General features: G+C 44.3%; 3 protein-coding genes across 3 annotated transcripts; 2 read left to right on the plus strand and 1 right to left on the minus strand.

Annotated features, from left to right (window-relative positions):
- Positions 1-167: 167 nt before the first annotated feature.
- On the plus strand, positions 168-1,788 carry PtA15_12A572 (uncharacterized protein; the record flags this gene model as incomplete). The annotated part of the gene is made up of 3 exons (XM_053162195.1): positions 168-282; positions 354-1,663; positions 1,744-1,788. 3 exons carry the CDS (start codon positions 168-170, stop codon positions 1,786-1,788), a joined length of 1,470 nt encoding a protein of 489 aa, XP_053026137.1.
- Positions 1,789-11,534: 9,746 nt separating this feature from the next.
- Positions 11,535-12,750, plus strand: PtA15_12A573 (uncharacterized protein; the record flags this gene model as incomplete). Its single annotated transcript, XM_053162196.1, has 5 exons — positions 11,535-11,785; positions 11,894-12,204; positions 12,276-12,432; positions 12,509-12,600; positions 12,710-12,750. The coding sequence occupies 5 exons, from the start codon at positions 11,535-11,537 to the stop codon at positions 12,748-12,750; spliced, it is 852 nt and encodes a 283-aa protein (XP_053026138.1).
- Positions 12,751-13,825: 1,075 nt separating this feature from the next.
- PtA15_12A574 (uncharacterized protein) lies at positions 13,826-16,807 on the minus strand (the record flags this gene model as incomplete). The annotated part of the gene is made up of 17 exons (XM_053162197.1): positions 13,826-13,906; positions 13,981-14,094; positions 14,160-14,233; positions 14,352-14,432; positions 14,542-14,703; positions 14,780-14,821; positions 14,912-15,173; positions 15,265-15,444; positions 15,514-15,541; positions 15,633-15,673; positions 15,783-15,802; positions 15,870-16,022; positions 16,108-16,137; positions 16,227-16,297; positions 16,397-16,433; positions 16,511-16,634; positions 16,727-16,807. 17 exons carry the CDS (start codon positions 16,805-16,807, stop codon positions 13,826-13,828), a joined length of 1,581 nt encoding a protein of 526 aa, XP_053026139.1.
- Between the last annotated feature and the right edge of the window lie 7,449 nt (positions 16,808-24,256).

Consider the following 24,256-nt stretch of genomic DNA (forward strand, 5'->3'; position numbering starts at 1 on the left):
GAAGAATATCCATTTATGGTCGTTTCACTAGTCGTGTCCCGATGTGATCAGGGTAGATATTTTCCTGATCCTCAAAGAAGCAGTATTGCCCTTAAATACGAGCGCTCCTTGTGACATGGGCGCTGATTCCATCCACTTCGCTGATAGCCAGCAAAACAGTAAACAGCATGAGGAGCGGCATTTCTAATCTAGGCTTTCTGCTCTTCGTAACTACCTGCATTGGCGTAAATGAATCCCCACAGCGTATTACTAGGGATGTTCTTTCTCCGTGGATCGTGGACGGTGAGTGAACTGCCTTCCTATGCGCTGCTGGTCCCCGATTTTAAAGGACTCACTTTCCAATCGATACCCAGGCAACACTGGCGATACTCCACAAGTCATGCATAGCTCGAATTGGCTCGCATGCGGTTCCGCGGGTCACGAGCAAACCAAAGAATTTCATCTCTTCTCAAAATCGGACTCTCGCCCTCCGCTATCCTCCGGCAACTGGGAGGGAATTCGTCTCCGGGACCCCCCAGGGGCTCACAGTCGAACGAAGCATGGTATGCCTCTTGAACCTCACATTCAAACGCCATCGACCAAAAGGAGGAAAGAAGACGAGATTCGCATGGAATCATACGTGGACCCCGGATCCCCAAACGCACCGCAAACAATTGATCTTTTCAAGTTAGAAATGCTTCAGTCGCCAGACCCCTCGACCAACCTCGATAAGATTCCGATACCGGTAGTGTTTGGTGCGAAACTTGTTCATAGTCCAACCCCGGATAAGCCAGCAGCCAACCGCCATGAGCCCATGATCCAGGCAGATCTTGCGCCTCATGGAGAGACGCAACCTCCTTCGACTCCTGTCCATGAAGAAAATGCTCGAAATTCTTTTCATCAAATGCCAGGAAACCCAGCCAGCATTGAAGGCAACTTGGAGGAGCCGCTACAACAATCGGAGTCTGCTCGTGGTACCACTCTTTCTCCTAATCCGACGCCAGACAAAACAGCCAGGCTTGATGAGCAAGCGATGCAGGCTGTCTCTTCGCACAGGGCGGAAAGATCTGGGTCGAGTTCCGTGCAGATCGAAGGTCAGGCAAAAAACCTTCCACTCGATCCTAGTACTCTTCCTATAAAAAAGAGGAAACTTCGTGTGCTCGAAACGATTGCAACAGATGACACTGTTGAGGGATCTTCGTTGCACTCCGATCCCAAAAACGTCGACGATTCTCTTCCAACCCCGATAATCCAAAACAGAGCGAGTTCCCGTCAAAAAAAGATGAGAAAAGCTACCAAGGATCCTCACCGCACCGAGGCTCTCGAAAGTCAACCTTCAAGTAGTCGTGATGGTCAGTTTACTAGAGTCAAATTTACTTATGAGGTTCTTCAGGAAGAGAACCCGTTGCCCGAAGATGGAAAATTTATTAGACAACTGAAAAAACTATGTCCAGATGAGAAGAAGGAAATTGTCATTTATGAAAGCAGCCACAAAAAGGCTTTCAAGAGGTTCCAAAAGTGTGCCAACATCATGAAAGGTTCCAAGAAGGCTGTTCTCGCGGCCAGATACAAAAATACGAGACCAAGGAGAAAGTACATCACAGTGTTTCAAAAGATGCTATGGAAAAATCGGGGAATATGGACCGACTTTTGGGCTAAAAAAACTAACATCAAACTCAAAAAGGTCAATCCTCTGAACCTGGCGCAATCAACACAAATAAAAAAAGTATTTATCCTCTTCTTATTTTATGTGGAGATGATTAGCGCAATACTTCCCAACATTCGGAGAAAAGAAATGTTGCTGGATGAAGATAATGCAAAAATCCTCAAATCCGCCGTTGAATTCTTCCAATCAACGATTGAAGATACAAACCTCTATTCTGTGTTAGATCTCTCCAAAATTCAAATTCGCTTCCAAAAATCATTAGCAGATCAAGTTTATCCAGTTCAGAGAATCAATCCTAATACATTGCTTTGGAAGTACTTGGAGATTTGGATTCACCAGTCAGACAGATATAGTGCTCTGAAACAGTACTTGCAGGCAGACGCAAAGAACCCATTAGTGTTACAGGTTTTCTTCAACAAAATATTCTGTCTTTTGTTTGTCAATTTCAACACAAAACTCTCAAAATATAATCAAGTACTAGAATCTGGTCAAACTGGTCAAAAGTGAAAGAATTCAGACAACTGAGAGATTGTATTTCTTGTCAGATTTTGTGCAGTACATGATAAAAAACAATAAAATGAAACAGTAGTCTTTCCTGAGGTGATTTATCTAAGAGCAGGTGTTAGGCGGCTCTCTGCTGAGATAAGATAAAGAAAGAAGAAATGTATCCGTTTTCACAAGAATTGTCTTGCATCAATCTACGGATATGTACAATGCATTAGTTCCGTCATTTTTATCTCTTGAGACTCTGAGATGTCTTGTCTCTGACGCTCTTTGAGCTCTAGGCCCTTAGGGTCCTTTTGTTTTTGCTTTGGAAAAACGGTGGAGGAGCTGCGCTACGTTATCTGAAATAGTATCACACTCCACCAGGGTTGATTTTCACGCACTCTCCAGAGAGTGCCATACCATACCCTTTTTCCGGAACTGTGCTGGATGCTTTTGGTGAAAGTAATGTAAGAAATAATAAGGGGTTTCAAAGTAGACCCGCGCATGCAACTTGCAAGGCAAGGCAAGCGGGCGTTCAACTCAAATGTTGAACATTGACTTGCAGTCTCCCCGCAAAACTGGGTTATGCAAAGTGACCTGCATGCACGTGCGGGTCTACTTTGAAACTCCCCAATGAACAATGCTTGAACTCGTCCACAAATGTTCTGAAACTGATCCTGGATTCATCCATAAATCATCAAGAAGTCATGCAGAACTCAACTGGAACTCAATCAGAACACAGTTGAAACCACTAATACACAATGACCACAATTGCATAATAACTCAATTTGACCTGTTTGTTGATTGGGATGATTTCTTGGGGTTCAATTCATGTTATTCACATGCTCATGAAGGTGTTCATTGTTTTCACTTTGTTAATTTTTCCCTCATGTGCGCGCATAAAAGGTTGTTACAAATTGCAGGCTGGGCCTCTTTCAGATCAACAACACGTACACACTGGTAAGAATGATGTGAAAGGCCTGCCTGGATTGTCATATTTCCCTAAAAAAAGGCAGGTATCATCTATAATTGAGTCAAAAAAGGATGAAAATAGGGTGAAAGTATGTTTCAAGTCAAGCTTGGAGGTTTGTGGTACAAGATTTCAGCTAAACAACTTGGCTTCTTAACACATATAAGCTTGTGAGTCGTTTTTATGGTTTTTTGTTTTCCAATGTCTCCGTCTTCATCCACTTCCTCTTCTCCGCCCTTGTCACCCTCGGCCTGCTCCTCCTCCTACCCAAGGCCTCCCTTGGCGAACCCGGAACCTGTCCAGACACCCCCATCTCATTCTGCCAACATGCACATGCATGTGAGCTGTTTTCCATTTTGACAATTTCACCTTTGTGTACACGCGTGCATTGGGGTGACAGATCACCAGAGGGGACTTTCACAGCTCCATGACAAGTAAAAACTGGTCAGAAAGCCATTAAAGCCCTGCACCAGGGGGGAATGTGTTGCACTCTCCAGAGAGTGCCAGACCATCATTTCTCTCTAGAATTATGCCAGATATGATCTGTTGCATCATGTGTAACTGAATCACAGGTTAGTCTTATGTATATACTCAACTCATATTTATCTGATATGTATTAAATCTTGTTAGATCTGGTGAGTCAAACTCAACTAATGGATTTCTCCACTGCGTGGCCAGTACAAACAGGGATTCTCCACTGATTGGTTTGTACCCATCATCAAGTGGGGACATTTTCACTTTATTAATGGCTTTCATTATGGCCATCAAGTGGAGAAACCTTTGAATTGATGACTGGTTTTTACTGCCATCAAGTGGAGAAAACCTTTGATCAACTTCTGTATTGTCCATAGAGTTAAGAAATCTTCCACTTGAAGACCATGTATGCTGGCCATTGAGTGGAGACATCCTCCAACTCAATGACTGGTTTGTATTTCCATTGAGTGGATGAATTCTCATCTCAATGACTGGTGTACACCAGCCATTGAGTGGAGACACCCTCCACTTGATTAAAGTTTACTGGTCTGTGGAAAGCCCAGTCAATGATACATACATCTTTTTCATTGAGGAGGTCCTTTCCCAGATTGGTGAACCAGCAATTACTGTATGTACATTGGGCTGGGAACGTCCCGTCTCAGCGGCCAGTAAATGCTTGCCATCCAGCTGGGATTTTGCGAGCTGGATGGCCAGTATATACTGCCTACCAATCTTGGGAGGGCCAGCTCAATGACCGGTATGTGCTGGTCATCGGGCTAGGGATTTTCCATTTTCATGACCAGTAGGTACTGGTCATCAGATTTGAGCTTGGTTGATGTGCACTGAACTTGTCGACCACCATGTTCGGCAAAACATGGCGGTGGACAAATGACAGGGGTCCTTGAGTTGGGGAAGCCCATCCCAATGGCTAGCACATAATGGATATTGTTCCAGCCTTTCTGAGATTGGCAGGCAGTATGTACTGTCCACCAAGCTCGGAAAAGCTCAACTGTATGGCCAGAATGTGGTCTTCATTGAGATGTGACTCTCCCAGCGTGATTAAACGCACACACTGCTCATCAATTCTGAATACATGTGCAAGCTGCTTGTAAATGTCCACCCCAATGTTTGCGCGAACATGAGGGTGGACATAACATAAGAAAAAAACACTCCCCAAGGAAACAGGGGGATGCTGAGCCAATCCATGTTTCCCCACGCGGCCATAGTTCACTTGTGCCAACCTTCAAGCCCCCACACACACATTTTTTTAATGATTACAATCACATATCTGTGTCCCGATTTTCAATAATTCTGAGTGGTAAGGATACAGCAGGTCTGCTTTGCAGGAGTTTTAACTTATAGCCGGTTCTACTGAAGGACCATGTGATAAGAGCAATCAACACCATTTTTTGCACCATGCACATGGAAACAAAGGTGCCTGTGATGAAATAATTCTATGAAAAGGAGAAATGTAATGGGAACTGGTTGTGGAAAAGATGTGAAGATGATGAATCTACAAGAAAAAAGGTATTGCCCACACTGGGATGTTCCTGGGAATTCAAGAATTGAATGTTCACATTGGAGTTCTCAGACCAGCTTTTGAATTATTTCTCCAGCTGCCTCCAGGAGCAAGGGAATACTGGTGCGCCTGTTAATATCCACCAATATACTTTACCTTGAGAATCTTTATTTAGGCCTCTAGAACCTTCAATTTTCAGCCAGTTCTAGGTAAATTTACAAGAATTGTACAATTTTTATTCTTCCACTAGCCAAGAGGCATATTCACAAATGAACAGCTATTCACACTTCAAACATTAACATTGCTTTATGGTTCATACCTTGGTGAAAATGGTTGGGAAAACTCCGTTAATTGCACATTTCATATTGCTGGTTGTAAAATTGCACATTGCACGGGTTTGCCAGGCTTTAGCAGTGGGCCCTGTTTGATACTTGAAGAATATAAATTTTGTTGAGTTTTTGACCTCAGGTTTCTTCCCTTTCTGCCTTCTACCTCATTCCCCTTCCTGCTCACTCTCAAATGAGTCCATCTGATTCAACTTCTTCACTTCTTATGTTCAATCACATCTTATGATCTGGTGTAGTTAGTGGTCATGATTGTATCCGTACTTGCCTTGTGACCTCGTTCCCTGCCGAGATTAGATTATCAATCTTTCTCAATTCCCCTTATTCTCTGATGTGTGCGTGCTCTGCTTGTGACAGTCCTGATTCATTTGTGATATCTCTCAGAGTTTGAGAATCTTCTATTCAATTTCTTTTCATATTCATTATAGCTCTCAACCACAAGTTGATATCATGTACTTAGTCTATATATACATTGCCTAGTACACTGAAATCAAATCATTGGTTCATCTCATTCTTTTTCCGCGTCACCCTTGAGCCGCATCCAGTGAGCACTCATACTCACTGTCCCCCTTCCTCAAGCCTTTTTGGCCTCTCTTGTTGTGCTCGCTTTAGACATTGCTTCCGGAGTCAAATCTCAACAAATTTGATGTTGAACAACTTTGCTCCCAATTTAATATGTGAATTGGCATGGCAGAAATGTTCCAAAAGGATTCATCTGCCAGCTTCATGATCCTCTGAAGATGCTATATCTTACAATCATGTTTCATAATGTGATGTTTTGTGTTTTTTGAATGAAAAAACTCTGTGATTCAAAACATTCCCTTGCACTTGGCTAAGTATATATTTTGGCATAAAGATAGATAAATTCTCAAAATTATTTCTGTGAAATGAAGCTCACTTCTGAATTTGTTACCATGATTAAACAAACACAAAACTTCAGCAGAGATATGTTTGTGTGCTGGCATTGAGTGACACATCACTGCACAACAAATTGACCTACAGTTAATGTTGCATTGTGTATAAAGTGGACAAAGAGTTAAAATTAACATTTGACTCACATCAGACCCCATGACAAAAAAATTACAGCATGGCACTCTCTAGAGAGTGCAACACTTTCCTCCCTGGTGCTGGCTAGTCATATTTATGTTGTGTGAAACCCCTTGCACATAGAGAAATTTATCAACATAAATTCACCATAAATGATTGATAATTGGGCATTGAGTAAGTATCATTTCATTATAGGTTGTAATTGAGTTATCCTTAAAGAATGGAACAGTTCTATACAACATTGAATGAGTTCCTGTGATACTTCCTCATAAATTATGAGAGACTTCCCATTGACTTCTGAATACAATTTTCAATGTTTACTTTGATCAATCTATGCCCAATACACACCAGGGGGGAATGTGTTGCACTCTCTAGAGAGTGCCAGGCCGTAATTTTATACCCAATCAGGTCTGATATGAGTCCAATGTTAACTTGAACTCTTTCTTCACTTTATTCCCAACACAGGGGTAACTTTAGGTCAAGTTGTTTTGGAATAATCTTTCACTCAATTCCATAACATGAATATCTCTCTGGTGAATTTTTGTGTTTGGTTCATCATGATCACAACTGTGGAATGAGCTTCAATGCACAAAATTTTTGCCAAGAATTTCCCTATCTTTATGCTCAAATATCTCCTTAGCCAAGTGGCAGGGACTATTTTGCATTGCAGAATTTTTTCATTCAAAACAAAAATAACGTCACATTATGAAAAATTCTTGTAAAATATGGCAACTTCAGAGGATCAGCCAACTGGCGGATGAATCCTTGCAGAATATTTATGACATGCCAGTCCCCGTATTCCATTGGGCAGAAAGTGGTGTGAAATCAGTTTTGTATTCTTCAAGTATTGAACAGTTCCAAAGCTAGGAATGCCTGTGTAATGTGGAATGCACTCCCAGCAACATGGAATGTGAAAATACAGGAGTCGGTTTTCCGTACCATTTCTACCAAGTTATGAACCATAAAATAATATGAAAGTTTGAATTATGAATAGCTGTTCATTTGGGAACCTGCACCTTGCCTAGTAAATGACTACAAATCATTCAATTTCTGCAAATTTAGTTACCACTGACTGGAAAATGCACGGCCTAGAGGCAAAAATAAAGCTTCTGATAGGAAAGGGGGGTATATTGGTGTATATTGACAGGTGCACCAATATTCCCTTGCGACTGGAACCAGCTGGAGAAAAAAATCAACAGCTGGTCTGAGAACTCCAAAGTGAACAGTCTATTCTTAACTTTTTGTGCACATCTAATCGTGGGTAACACCTTTTGTCTTGTGGATTGACCATCTTCACATCTTTTCCCCAAAACGTTTCCATGAATTTTCTCATATTTGATGCATTTTTTCATCACAGCTACCTTTATTTCCATGTGCATGGTGCAACAAAATGGTGCTAATTGCTCTTGTCACATCGTGCTTAAGTAGCACTGGCTTTTAGTTATGACTTCGGCACTGTTGACGTGCTGTATCCAGACCACTCAAAATCGTTGGCTTTAGGACAGCAGGAGCAGCGCAAATATGTGAGGACAAGCATTAAACAAATGTGCGTCCGGGGGTTTGAAGGTTGGTGCAAATGAACTATGGTTGCGTGAGGAAACACAGTTCGGCTCAGCATCCCCCTTGAGAGAAAACAGGTTTTATTATTGAAACTAGGACCAGAACTAAAATAAAAGGATCAGAATACAATAAAAAGTTTAAGGATGAAAGAGTTTGAAGAGAGACAATGATCGTACCACGATAGGATTGAGTTTTTGGAGGAATCAAGACAGCCAAACAAAAGTAAATGAAGGTAATAGACACTGCAAAAATAAGATTTGTCGAATGAGAGAGGTCAATAAGGAGATTGAATGAAGGTTTGCTGAGAGGTTTTTTAGACTGTTTTCTCACCAAATTGGAAGTATCCAATTGATGAATTCAAGGTTGAGAGTCGGAGCGATCAGAATGAGCTGAGGTGAAGCTGAAGTTGGTGCGATGTGAGATCGGAACCGATGAGATCGAATGATGAGTGAGAATAGCGAGAGAAGGAATAGAACAAGGGAAGGAAGGAGACGAAGTCGGACTGAGAAGTTGAGGTATGGAATGTTGATTGATTTTTTAGGGTAGGAGAGTAGGTTGGGCAGCTGAGTAGAAGTCGAATGTCGCAGGGAGAGAGGCGAATGTCGAAGAGGCCGCTGACGAGAGATGGCCAGCTTTTATAGGTTTGAGAGGGAGGCCGAGTTGTGGTTGAGGAGATTTGAGGATCGGGCCGACTTGTGGTTGAGGACCGGATTGAGAATTGATCAGTTTCGTCTCTGTTGAAGTGTTTCGAGATCGTTCTTGTTTGAGGATGATTGAGGTGTTTGAAGGAGAAAAAAGGAGAGTGCGGCGGAGTAAGCGGATGAAGAATGAACGGGGAGAGAAGCGGGGAAGACCGAGGGAACGGAGACTCCAAGCGAAGACTGGAGAGATCATTCCTGGCAGAATTCCAACACCCCTGTTTCCCTGGGGAGGATTTTTTTTTAATTTTTTAATGTCCACCCTCAGGTATGGGAGAATGTCAGGGTGGACACTGGCCAGCAGCTAACACCTGTACCCAGACTCGATGAACAGTTAGTGTGGTCCTTCGCGCTGGGAAAGTCCGGCTTGTTGTCCACCACATGCTGGCCATTCAGCTGGGATTTCCCGAGCTCTTTGGACAGTATATGCTGTCTAACAACCTCAGAAAGGCTGGCGCGATGCCCATTATCTGCCAGTCATCGGGATAGGGCTTCCCCAACTCGGGGACCCCTGTCATTCGTCCACCGCAATGTGCGGCCGAACATCGTGGTGGACCAGTGCCCTGGACATGAATCCGCTGCCTCTCCAAGCTTGAAACCAATGACCAGTACCTACTGGTCATCAAATTGGTGAAGCCCTAGCCCGATGACCAGCACATACTGGTCATCTAGATGGCATTCCGAAGCTCTGTAGGCAGTATAAACTGGCCACTCAGCTTGCAAGAGCCCAGCTGGGTGGCCAGAATGTCCTGGCCGTTTAGCTGGGACTTCCCCAGGGCGATGCACATTAATTTCTGGTTCATCAAACTGAGAAAGAGAATCCTCAATCAGCAACATGTAATGGTTGTTGAGCTGGTCCTTTCACAGCCCAGCCACCTGTAATCAAGTGGGGGCTTTCTCCACTCAATGGACGATATACACAAGTCATTGAGATGAGATTCTCTCCACTCAATGTCCATACAAACTGTTCATGCAGTGGAGTGTTTCTCCACTTAATGGCTGTCATACATGGTCATCAAGCGGATGATTTCTCTGCTCCATGGCGAATACAGACAAGCATAGAATGGAGGATTTCTCCACTTGATGGCCATCTAAACAAGTCATCAAGTGGAGGGTTTCTCCACTGGATGGCCATACAACCCAGTAATAAATTGGAGGCTGTCTCAACTGGATGGCAGGTACACATCGGTTGGTGGAGAATCCCTTTTTGTACCGGCCACTGAGTGGAAATATACCCATTAGTTCAGTTTAAATTGCAGGATACAACAAGATTAGATACAGATAAGATCAGTATGAGTTGATTATAAACATACAACCAACCCACAATTCAGTTACACATGAGACAATGGAACATATCTGGCAGAATTCTAGATAAAAAATATGGTCTGGCACTCTCTAGTGAGTGCAACACATCCCCCCCTGGTGACAAGATTGCTTTTGCGAAGTGCTGGACAGGTAGGGAATGGGCTTTTGTCAAAGTGTGCATGCTTTGCGGTTATTACTTGCTTATCCTCCAGTTTAAATATTTTTTAGGAGGATTAATTGTTTTCATAACCTACCAGAACTCCTTCCCAGGAGATTGAGTAAAATTTGTTGAGACAGTGTTGCTTGGGTTTAACCACCCAGACGCGGCAGCCAAACAGTTTGAAGAAATTTATGTTTGGAGGAACTTTGAAGAGAAGTTTGACTGGACACTTTTTGCTCTTTGCTAGAGATGGTAGGCAGTTTGTTGTTGCTGTGGCCATTTGAACAGCCTCACCCCACCATTTGGGGGCCAGATTTGACTGCATAATCATGCATCTTGTCATCTCAATCAGAGTCTGATTTTCTTGCTCTGCTAAGCTGTTGTTCTGAGGTGCATACGGCAGAGCCACATTGTGCTGGATTCCAGCTTCCTTGAGGAGCTCACCTAAAACCTGATTACAGAACTCCCCACCTCTGTCTGTGATGAGCTTTTTCATGATGAGGTCAGTTTGCTTCTCAAAGGTTTTTCTGTAGAGACTGTAAAGTGAAGATGTGTCTGGTGAGAGTCAAACTCACGACCTCAGCTAAGCTGAGAAACATACTAGCAACGCTGAAACCGCTGCCCTAAATGTAGTTGCAGCGGCCAGTAGCACATCTTAAAAAAGCACAGTTACAATGCAGCGGTAGCGCATTGGCCAGCCGCTACACTGCATTGAATTTGTAGCGGCAGGCCAATGCGCTACCGCTGTTTCTGGATTGGTGTACAAAACGTGGCTTGCGGTGTTTTACTTCAGACCTGCCAGAAAAGACAGTCTAGGTCTAGCGGTAGCAGTACTGGTACCCGGAAGCTGGGTCCTAGCCCGGAGTTGTCGCATCTTGACATTGGCTTTGTTCTCCGCTGATGTGACCCATTTTGCCACCAGATCAATCTGAAGTTCTAACAGGAGCTTCTGGATGCTCTTACACTCTTTGTTGACGTGGATGTCGTGGGATACTACATATGGCCATTGTAATGACAAAAAAAAATCTCAAAAAAAGACACCACCCCCAAAGAAATCCTCCTTCCGCAAAAGGACCATCCTGATGCCCCGGACCCTGGGGCATGACACCGGGGTCATGACCCGAACCCCGCTTTTGGGTTAACTTCACCCGTGGTGTACATGCTACCCCCCGGTAAGCGGTCACCGGTGGCCCCGACTGGTTTCGGTCGGTTTCTATGTACTTTCGTGCACTGCCTCGTTGTTCCACGAGTAAGACCACCCAGGACCAACTCCACGACCATCAACCCTTCTCATCAAGAAGTACTCCCCAGCGAAGAATTTGCACGATGTCACCAAATGGCTACCCCGTACCACCACCGTCTTACTCTGGACAACAGCCTAAATCTCCCGACCAAGAACCACTCTTGCCAGACCACACCGATAAGCGTCGTGATGGCGCTGGCTGGGGACAAACCAATCTCAGGAACTCGTGGAGCGATCAAGCCCAGCCTGGTGACATTCCTGAAGACTTTCTGATCGGCGTCACCGTTTCTCAATCGAGTATCGAGATCAGGATGGCATTCATTCGAAAGGTCTAGTAAGGATTTCTCAACACAAAGTTTCAATATATCCCTTACGAGCCCAAGACAAGAAACCTAACTTGAGGCCGCATTCTCTCCGTTTCTTTTTATTTCTCCGACCGTAGTTCCATTCTTTTTCTCCAGATTGCAGCCACGACGATCGTTGCTAGTTTGATGCGGCTCGACAGCTGCCGAGCCTTGCTTCTGGCACACTCCTGGATCATATTCATCCCCCTCGTCGGTGCTCTGGTTAGCATGTTGGTGCTTTTTGCCAAGCGCCATTCATCGCCCGCCAATTTGATCCTTCTGGGGCTCTTCACCGTGCTGGAGGCCATGGGGCTTGGTGCCGCGGTGGCCTTTGTGAATACGGTCATCGTCCTTGAAGCACTTGTTCTGACCGGATTGGTCTTTATCGGCTTGACCATGTACACCCTACGTGAGCATCACTCATAGCATGCGTCCAATGTGATCATATTCTCATCTAATCTGTCTGCGTATTGTCTGTAGAATCGAAACGGGACTTTAGTGGAATGGCCCCCTACTTGGGCACTGCCCTTATGGTGATGATCTTTTCGTCCTTCCTCACCCTCTTCTTCCCTCTCAGTCGGACGATGGATGCTGTTTACGCCGGGTTCGGAACGCTCGTCTTTTCGGCCTATATTGTGTACGTGCTTGCCTACCCATCAGTTCATCAATGGCTGTGATACTGAAATCTGTTTTGGATCGTTTGAACCCGGTAGGTTTGACACTCAAATGATCTGCAAACATCTGAGCCCCGATGACTGGGTCGTTGCCTGTGTATCACTTTACCTTGATGCTGTGAACCTCTTCAGTAAGCATTTGGAGAGACGTGTTCTCTTTCTCCTTTATCACAATATGCTTTCCCCGCGGGCCTAGTTTTATGAACTAACTACGGCTTCGCTTGATCTTCCTATAACCAGTCAACATTGTTCGCATCCTTTCTGACCTCCAAGAGCGTTAAGCATTTTCCCATGGCGAAATGCTTTCATTGCATCTGACCACCCATACGTAAATATGCACGTAAAACTCGCCATGCATCCAATACCACAGCCTTCGAACCGTTACATTTCGCCAGACGAAGTCCCCCCCTCCCCGAGAAGTCTCATTCAGATGTGAATGGGCGGTCACTCAAAATCTTTGCAGGACACCTTCCTCTGGATTGTCGCTCCCAATTCATATGATCTAACTGTACATCTCCTTAGCTCGCTTGTATTTCTTTTCTGTCATCTATGCTGCCTTATCTCGTTCGTCTCAATCCCATATGTATGTATACATGTGCACACCACATCGTTTGGCTCTCTAAAACTTATTCGAGCCTGACTGGCCAAGTTTCCAGCCCATGCTCAGTTATCATTCATATCACTCTTCTCCCCACCGTACGTGAGAATACGCATGCAATCAGGCCCTCCACGTTACATATAACCGAGGTGTACAAATTTCGCAGTAAGATGGTCAACTCACAGCACCATCAAAATATTGTCTGCCCATAATCATGAAATCCAGTGATTGATTGATCCAAGAACCAGATAATATAATGTGTTTGCAAGAGTGAGAGATCTGTGTGTAGATAAGGATAGGAACATCAATAAAAGTACAAAGCTGCAGAGTTACGTTCCAGGAGAAACAGAAACACAGGGAAAGAAGCAAGGAGGAAAAAGGGAACAAGAAATAAAACAGGTGGAGAATGAATTGAAGAGAAGACATGATTTTTCATGAGATCATTTCCGTGTGAAAATATATAGTTATGTATAGCCAAATAATTGTACAAAATGAATGCTATCTATTGAGTCCTGGGCGTGCTGGTTCATGTTTGATTTGGGTGGAAGGAGACGGTTGACACTGGTGACAAAGGAAGCATGGTCTATTTTATTTTTCCCTTTTGATCTTACCAGTACTAGAGCATATCTTCAACGATAACCTCCACTCTCCAGTAGGAGCATATTTTCAACGGGAAGTTCCACTTTCCAGTACCGTAATAACAGAAGCTTTGTCGATTGAATCGGGACATAATTGTCAGCCATTGCTTTTCAATTTCGTCAGTGGTTTCGGACGTTTTTGGCCTGTTCGAAAGACTGGGGCTTGATCATCAAGGAGAAAGCATGGGTGATGAGACAAATCTACGTCGAAGAGGGGAGAACGTTCTGGTTAGAAACGCATAGGGTTTGTGGTTCGCCAAAAAAGAAACGTTTACCAAAACCATGATGATCCAAACGAAGTTACCCCCCAGAATATTCAAAGATATGCTGAAAGCATATAAAGAGGTACCGACGACAGGAGCAACAGCCTGAGCGAACGCGCGAACAGTCTAACAGGGGGAAGAGATCGAGTAAGAAGCGACACAAAAAAGTGAGACAGTCAGAGCTGCAGTACTTGTGTCATCCCATTCAATGTTCCTAGGGCCAGCGTGTTCGGCGACAACATCTTGGTCATCATCAGCGTACAGACTAAAGGAGAAGATCACCAGATGGAATCGAACACAAAATCATCAAACGTAATCAGCGCAAGACCAAACCCAACATATTACACCGGTCCCCCAGGCCCATATCAGTGCCCAAATCTTACCATAGCACATGGTCGTTGGGCTCCTTAGCATCAAGACAGCCGACATATAGGCAACCGTTGACGAGACCTTGGTATTGGGTACTGAGGGCAAAGAAATCGAAACAATCAAAAACAGATCGATGAAAACCATTTTCACACAAGAAACCAAATTGGTTGTGGTGGCGGGAATATTAATGAAGGTTGGACTCACATCGAGCAAGGTAGGTGACGAGTGGAGGTAATATGGTTGAGATCGTGAAGAGTCCTAGCGTCAACTGAAAGACTCTGAGGGCACCAAACCTCCTTTGCAGTGCTGGGAAGACCCATAGCTGGACGACAATCATGCCAAAGCCACTAGTACTGAGCATGAACCCTTCAAAAAAAAAGTATCAGCATGTTCTTGCTTATCAATTTTGCGCGCTTGCATGTAAAAAAAACTCTACGCGTACCGATATCGTCCAAGCCTAAACCCAGTCCGCCGTTTTCGATCTCTGCGCGAAAAACAAGGAGCATTCAGATGACTGTCCGGATAAGTAGTGGAGAAAAAAAATAAGGCTGGTGGAAAAAATAGGGGAGCAAACTTGTGTAGCTGTACAGAGGTACAATAGCCCCCCAGGCAGTATTCTGGAAATGCATGAGTCCGAGGGAGAGAAGGACCATCAAGAGCGGTTGGGTACAGAGAGAGCGGATTGACGGGGGCTTTGCGTGTATTATGATGGCCGGTGACATCATCACATCCGTCGGCTCCATCGCGTCGACGTTGGTCGTTATCGTACCATAGTCCGCTCGGCAGTCGTTTGCTGAGATGGTCGTGGCAGGTCGTTTCTTCTTCGTTACTAGCGTCTGAGTGTTTGTGGTGCACACAATGTAAGAGGGAGAGAAAGAAAATTGAATGGGTAGGCAAGATTATTCGAATTTGACTAAGAAAACTTACTTCTTCCATGAAAAAAAATCCTACGATAATTGAAGCGAAGTTCAAAAGTCCGCCCACCAAACAGGGCAAAAAGTAGGGATATTCGATCAACAATGCCGATCCTCCGAATAAGCTGGGATATTGTTGGGCGGGTAATGACAAGTATCCACCAATGATTGGTCCGACAATGCTGCCAATTGCCTACGAGCACATAGGTCAGTAGGAGGCTGGGGTATGGTGATGATACAATGTGGACACATTTAATCTTACAAAACAAAGGGGCAAATACGAGGCGGCGCTATGTTTGTAAAAGAAAATAGATGGCATTTTTCATTTTAAGTTTCGCCAAAATACAGGGTAAAAGATAGACAAAAAGAAGAAGAACTAACTCAGCGAAATTCGTGGCATCCGTAATTTCCCCCACAATACTCTGTCATGAGCAAAAAAGGTGAAATCAGATTACAGAAGCTGAATCGAAGTGCAAACAAAAGCTGGGATTGTTTTCCTTCGAGGAAGAAGGTCAGTGCGTGTAGACGAACCTGTAGGACGGCAACATTACCTGTAGTTGATAAGAGGATCAGCGGGGGTGAGGATGAAGAGAGTGAAGGGAGAGGAAGGACCCGTACCATTCATCATTCCGGCAAGAAATCGACAGATGATTAAGCCGCAATAGGTCTTCTGCAGTCCGAATAGGATCACACTAACAGCCATCCCTAACAGACCGGTCATCATCACCGGTTTCCGTCCAATCTTATCCGACAATCTACCCCAGAAGATCGCTTTTTGGAGTTGAGCAACATTAGCAATACTGAAAATGATGCTTATTTCCTGCTCTCTCACATGGAATTAGAGGAACAGACTGACCGGTGAGCAGCTGGCCAATTGCAAATAAGCCTTTCATCACATGGAAGATGTGAGTACAAGGCCCCTTTTTCCGCCAGAAAAGCCTCCGGAGAGATGTTGAACATTCAATCGGTGCTTACTTTCAATCACTCCAGCATAATAGCCGATCTGTCTAGGATCTTCGGTGACTTTCATGTCTTCTAACATTTGGCTGCAGTTGATTGTTTGATTGTTTCAAATTTGAATGTATCTAGATCAGTAGGGCACGTTTGATGGAGTGGGCTAGAAGACTGAAAGTGGGTTTGCTTACTTGATGAAGGGAAATATCAAGGTGTACGATATGGGTTCTGCGTTGTAGAGATGTGGATCAGGGGGAATGATGGTCAGAGGAGGCACCCGAGGTTTGATGAAAGAGTCCACTGACCTGATATTCTCATCATACAGAGTACTACTAGTTGCCTGACGGGTAACGGGGTACGACTGGCACGCTCTTGAGGGCGAGAATGCGAATGAGATCCCTCGGCAAGTAACGACTGAGCATGTTGCTGCTGGATAAAAAATAATTGATGCAGGGTATTATTAATCGCGTACATCTATATGTATATGCTGATTGTTTCATCTGAAGTTGAGGAACACTCACTTCTGCATCTTCGGTTGACTCTACTGATGAGGATGCCCTTGACAGAAGCGGTTTACGTTCGTTTGATGGGTTTGATGCCATTTTCCTACCTGGTCTGGTTCTTGTTGAGGATATTCAAGTGCTGGTGTTTTGTATTTTGTTGGCGCTCTTGAGGTCGTAATGCTTAGGTTTTTCTATGGAATTTTGTGTGTTTACCGTTTGGCTGTCGGGGTTTTGATTGGTATGACGGGTGTGATCTCTGTCAGATGTGTGTTTGATGGGCAAAGTTTCCCGAGTCTGTTGCACTCTTTCAGTTTTTTTGTCTCCGCTCTGTTATGTAATCGACCACAACACTGCTGAGATCTGTATGTACATGTAGCCGCGGGCGTATTATAGTTCAATCGGCAATGTTTACATATCAAATACAAAATATACATGCATATATCGTCGGAGTTGCACACACAAATCGGCACACCTATAAGGCTCCGTTTGGCCGGCCAGGGCCGGCCCCAAAAATGTGGGAGCGTATTGATAAGCAAATAGGCAGATTATTCGGGGGGACAGGGGAAATGACAATATCCCATGTCCCTGTTTGGCATCCCGCCGAGCGTCATAAACGTGACGACCGGAGTTGACGCTCCATTATTCCCCCCGCCAAAAGGGATAATTCGGTCCGACCCAAAATTTCCCTGTAATTTTTGCTTCCCGCCCGCCTCAAAACACAGCCTCAGCGCTACATGACGGTGGCCATCCCAAACAACCAAGTAAAATAATTGAAGCCTGGTAATAATCCCAATAAGGTTCATAAACCTTAGGCCCTGTTTGGCACCGATATAATTATAGGTGATATAATTGCTGATTAATTCACTAAAAAATAGAAAATTCAACATACAGCCTCCAAATTTTTTTTGTAGGCAACCTACAGTGCTGGTCTCTTCAACATTGAAATCAGATTCAACTGATTCAGCCATCTTCAGCACCATAATACCATTATATCACTTTTGACCAATATGAAGTGATATAATGGTAGCCGCGGGGCAGCCGCCGGCGAGTTGAGAGGCAAGGGGAAGTCGTTGAGGCTTGGGCTGAGCGGGTTCCGGGCGGACTCTCGCACGGGACATGAGCCCATGAGCCGCAGCGCCCGTTCGGCAAACCGGGAGGAGATGCCGAGGCCGGTGTGCTGCCAGAACCGGAACTGGGAAACTCCCCCAAGGGGAAAATAGTATTGAATTTGATGTAAGGTATTTATAGTATTTACAAGTGTATATTTGGGTTGGTGAGATAGTAAATAAGGGAATATTCTAGAACTTGTAAGTGAATAGTATGTGAGTATGTGTTATGGCAATAAGAAATATGTAATAATCCATAAAGCCATAATCCCGCCACAACAGAGGCGACCCGCCACGCAATAAGCAAGCGGTCGCATGTTGCGTGGCGTGCGGCCCGGCACGCTGAACTATATGTGCATGCGGCTCCCACACGCCCATTTTGAGCGGCGTGTGGGCAAGCGTGCGGGAAACAGGGGGTGTGCGTTTATCAACGCCCAAACGCGCGAGCGTACGTTTGTGTGACACAATGTGTTACAGAAACCCGCACAGGTTACATGGTTGTGTGACAGCTGGCCCCACAGCACCAAATTCAAACCGTAGTACCAGAGAAAAATCAGACCTCCCACTAGAGCTGACACTTTGCACCCGGGTACCCGCGGCGGGTGTGAGTACCTGCCTGAATTTTGACCCAGAATGCCCAGAGTGGACACCAGCAACCGTACCCAGAACCCGCTGGCAGTTACCTGCCTACTTCCATGGGTACCTGTCCACAGGTACCTAGTACCCGCCAATGGGCACTAGGGGCAAGCAGAGCTGTGCAGAATGGCAATTTGTGCACAGGTACCTGCCTGAATTTGGACCCAGACTGGACACCCGCACCGGCACCCGGCAGATAACTGCACACTTCCACGGGTACCCGCCAACAGGTACTAGGGACCAGCTCTACCTCCCACAGTATCACTACACTCCATCCAAATTTTTCACCATGTGTAATAGAAAAAACTTAAAAAGAACTGGCGGCTTTTTGGTGTGTGCCCTGAAAATAAATAAATAAACGTTTCAGAGAAACCTACTGGGTATGGGTTTCCTAAGAGGTTGAAAATCATGATAATTGAAATATGAGGAACTTTGGTCAAGCTTGAGGATCAAGTAAAACTTATCATTAAAATGGCCTTGTTTTTGGCGTAGGTATAGCATACATTTTACACATACATTACACAATACATCAAGTATTGTTCCAGGTCATTTCAGGATATTTTGTGGCAGACATGAACCTTGCCTTCAAACCAGCATCTACGTGAGATCCAACCAAATCTATGACTGAGTTAAGAGATGGCACTTGCACGCAAGTGCTGAGGAAACTTCCATGGTGTGAGTCCAAGGTATACAAGTCCAATCCAAGTCCAATAGTCCTATGTATCCAGAGTATCCATAGTCCAGTTTCCAATCCAAAGAGTCCAGTATCCAAAATAAGGTCCAATTATCAATGAGGGGTGATGATTATATCACCTATATTTATATCAGTGCCAAACAGGGCCTTACTTGGGATTATTACGCAGCAGCTTATTCCTACATATGACGCTGGGCCCTGCCAAATGGGGCCTTACATATCAGCGTGTTACTAGTTGCAACATGCCACAAAATATAATGCTTGTAGGTAGATATCATGATGTTCATAGTGTGCAATGCCAAAGGCAAAACTTACACTTTTCAAAAAAAAAAAAAAAACATGCCACTGTAAGGGTTCTGTGAACCCTCACTGGAAGGATCAGTGGGATGGAGGGCCAAAGGCCAGAAGTCTATAACAAAGAATGTGATTCCTGAGATCGGCCGATGAAAGGAGGAGAAGGGTGAAGACCAGCTTGAGGGAGAAGAGAAGAGATGGGATGAAAACTATATAAAGCGGGAATACTATGTATAAGCATGGATAACAATGCTTCTATCAAAACACAGCTTATGTAAGGGTGGAGCCTTGGTGAAACCCTTACAGCCACACTCAACCAAACAACTTGGGCTGCTCCAGGAATTGAGGAATTGACTTGGCTTCATGAGCACATCACTGTCAGAACAAAACTTCGCTAAGTCCAAAGGTTGTGCAAAGCGCCTCCACTGGAGGGGGTTATGCGTTATGACCAGCCAACTTGTGGCAGCACCATGTACTGCAAAAACAAGCTGGGTCAACTACCCACAGTTGACATGCAGGATACTCCAGCCAATCTGCCATTGTAACTCCATATGGTTACATAATGGTTTTTTTTAGCAAAATCAATGTGCAATGTGCCACGTGACTGTGCTTTGAAGCTTGGTTGATTTAAGCTTTGAAAGTTTGAAGTAACACCACAAGCTTCCTCAGAGTTCCCACATTTCAAATGCTCACAGATGACACAGTTTTGCTTGCATTGATGGAAGACCTGATCTCCAGACATACCCTGGAGACTTGTCCTGACAGGAATGCCTGTCAAAACAACCTGTCAGATTTCTTGCCAAGGCTTGCTGGGGTTTATTGGGATCAGACCAGAAAGCTCAAGAAAAACTGATACAGATTTTTCCCCCTACTTTTGAGCTGTGTGGATGGCTTAGCCTTGATGGACAAGCACCAACAACTTGTTGGTGCTTTTCAATCAAGTTTCGAGGTCCTGCCCCTGATAAAACAACCAACAGGTGACAGAACAGTTGAGATATTAATATGCTTATATTACATATAGTGTATGCTTCAACCAAAACACTGCCAATCTTGTATTTAGTCCTCACTAGATTGTCATAGGAGCTTTTCCTCTTAGTGAATCATGACCATTTTATTCTCACTCCCAGAGTGTCAACCATGAACTTTGGTTTTCATCTTGCGTCCCCTGCAACAGGTTATGAGTCCCATCTGCTCATCCTGCTTGCAACTCGTCATTCTCAATAAACCTCAAACTCAACCTAACACAACTTTGACATTCCCACAAACTATTGACTCCAGTCTCAGACCAATGTACCTTGACTCAGTAGAATGCCTCCAAGAATGATGCATAATCCCTTGGCTCTTATTGGGAACGTTCCTGTTCTTGACGGAAACTTGTTTGGTTTCCTGGCATGGTGCACCCGACTCAAAGATTTGTTTGCTATCCAGGGTGTGCACAATATTGTGGTCAGCAATCTTCTCTGACCTGAAACTGATTGGAAGGACAGCGTAACCAAACCAGTCACTCAGGGGTCTCATTGAGTTTACTGCGCCAAAGAGTCTGGATCAGACTGGGATACTCTCTCCAACGTAGCCCAAGCAACCTTGAAGATGACCTTGTTGGTTGATCTGGCAATAAGATATAAAGATCTCAGACCAGTTAGTGTCATTTTCAAAACAATCTGCAACACATATGAAAAGAACACTCAATCCAGATGCTTTCTGGTCTGCTCAACATGATCCCTCCAAACCAATTGCGACCTGGATCACTTGGATTCAAAACTTGGCCTCCAACCTCAAGTTGGTTAAGTTGTCACCTGTGGATCAACAAATTTGTGATCAACTTCTTTGTGGCCTGGACCAAGGGTGAAACACTGCGCTATGCACTATTTCCTCTATCTCCAAAAATGAAAACCAAGATAAAAGAATTTTATGAATATCTTTATATTATTGCTCCTCCCACACCCAAGAAGCAAATTCAATTTTTCAGCTTCTTGTACTGCACTTGAAAATCCTCAACTACATGAAATAAGAGATATCTTAAGCAGTAAGAAAGCTGCTCCAAAAAAAGTATTAAATCTCTGTTATTTCATGTATTTGATGATTTCTAAGTGCAGTAAACAGAAGCTGAAAAATAGCATTTGCTTCTTGGGTGTGGGAGGAGAAATAATATCAATAAATATTCATAAAATTCTTTTATCTTGGTTTTTATTTTTGGATATAGAGGAAAATAGTGCATAGCACAGTGTTTCGCCCTTGCCTGGACAACTCTTGGAAGCCAATCTGTGACCATCTTGTGTAATCCCCAAACGAGATCTCCCAAGACAATACAATCAGTTCTCTCAAAGCACACAAAGTCTCTCTGCAGGTGTCCTTCAAAGCTAGTCCGGAAGTCTTTGCAGCTCCTGCAATTGTCAAGAAAAAGAAACTTGGTTGTTGGACCTGCGGTCAGATTGCCAATTGGTCATTATTCTTTGGCTTATCCCAATCCTCCAGCCAAGAACAAACCAAAAGCTAGGTTTTAAATTTGTGCCGGTGTGGTGTTGATGGTATATGTTGGAGACGGAGGTCCTAGTGATGAAGAAGAAGAAGAGGACAACTTTAACCCGGAAATCAATGTTGCCTGGTGATGAACCCCAAAGTAGAAGACATTTAGATTTGTAGGAAGCGCAAATCTGGCACAACCTGATACACTTTGAAAAAAACTTGAGAAACTGCTGCCAGTTGACATGTGGCATACTTGAGTCAATACTCAATTAGAACCAGGTTCATACAAATGAATCCCAGGCTGGAACAGCCTGGAATATTTGAAAGTTGCTCAAAATCTTTCTAGTGCACAGCTGTGCACTAGACAAGACTGAGCTGATCTGAGGCAATTGCTCAGCTGGGATCTGCATGGTCACTGAGGCAATTGCTCAGCTGGGATCCAAGTTTTGCCAACCTGGGCTTTTCAGCCAGCATCACCCCCCTCAGTGTTGACTAGGAATAGCTCCTGGTCAACAACAGGAAACCATGTCAACCAGGAGCAATCCCTCCTGTCCAAAAACAAACCCACTCAATGAACGGCACACACTGGTCATCAAGTGGATACTCAACCCACTTGATGACCGGCACAGTCCGGTCATTGAGTGGATGCATAACCAACTCAATGACCAGCACACAACTGTCATTGAGTGGATACAAAACCCACTCAATGACCGGCACACACTGGTCATCAAGTGGGTCTCAGCCCACTTGATGACTGGCACACACCGGTTATTGAGTGGGTCTCAGCCTGCTTGATGACCGGCACACATTGTTTATTGAGTGGATACATAACCCACTCAATGACCGGCACACACCGGTCATCAAGTGGATACTCAAGCCACTTAATGACCGGCACACACCGGTCATCAAGTGGATACTCAAGCCACTCAATGACCGATGTGGTAACCCTGTTCCCACTCATATCACCATTCTCATATCATACATATCCCTCACATATCCATCATTATTATTCCAGATTCAGATTCTACACCTCATTTTACCCCTAGTCACTCACTCATACCACCCTGAAATTCCCTTTGGATCAGAAGTTATTAGCATATACAGTTTCATTGGTATTTTCCTGCTTCTCACATTTCATCTACATTACATATTCCAGTCATCATCACCATAGCTACATATATTACACATTACATAGTGCTCATCATTACTTCACTTCATCATTACATTACATAGTGCTCATCATTACTTCACTTCATCATTACATTTCATCATTGCTCATCTTCAGACCTTGTTACATTGTGCTCATCATGATTTCCCCTTGTTGTATTTCCTCACATATATACTCCCCTCTAGATGTTGTATCCCCAGACATGCACATGCACATGCACTTTCTACCCCATACACCCTGTATGACCTTTTCACCACACCATTAGATAACATTGCCATTCACACATCTTATACACTTTCACACATACCAGAAATATATCCCCCTGCATATATCATTCACATTTGCACACCACCTTTCATCTTTTTCCCCACTACTCCTCTTCTCCTCCTCATACCCTACAGGTACAAGTAGTCAGCTCATAGTATTAGTCAGTCTAAGATCATAGTAGAAAAGCCACACCTTTCTTCTTTTTTTCTTAGTGTTACACACTGCAAAAATAACTTGGTCAACTGCTTGCAGTTGACATGCAGGATACTCAAGCCAAGCTGCCATTGTAACTCCACATGAATGCAGAAGTGCCTTTGTTGGCACAGTTACTGTGCAAGGTGCACAGTGACTGTGCATTGAAGCTTGGGTTGAGTCAAACCTTGATTAAGGCTGGTGTAACACCACAAGCTTCCTCAGAGTTGCCGCATGTCAACTGCTCACAGTTGACACAGTTTTTTTTGCAGTAACACTCATCCCCAGCAGTATTAGTCAGGAAGGCAGCTCTTATATCAGCATCCTTGGCATAGCTTACATTAGTACTAGTGTAGTTATACATTTCCCTTCCCAGCTCTATTCTCCCATTTGAGTAGTTCCACACCGGAACACACCGGTCATTGAGTGGATACACAACCCACTCAATGACCAGCACACACGGGTCATCGAGTGCGTGGGTTAAGTATCCACGTGATTACTGGTGTGTGCCGGTCATTGAGTGGGTCTCAAGTGGGTCTCAGCCCACTCAATGAACGGTGGGTGCCGGTCATCAAGAGGGTTGTGTACAGCAATAGCGAGAAAGCTTATGGGTGGGCAAGGCTGAAAATCCAACAGAAATTTTTTTCGCTTCAGCCCCGCCCCCTGTATTCTTCCAAATCTTCCTGTCTTCCAACCTCTTTGCACTCGACCATATTGGATATGGC

Source organism: Puccinia triticina, chromosome 12A, assembly GCF_026914185.1.
Source record: "Puccinia triticina chromosome 12A, complete sequence".
Lineage (NCBI taxonomy): Eukaryota > Fungi > Basidiomycota > Pucciniomycetes > Pucciniales > Pucciniaceae > Puccinia > Puccinia triticina.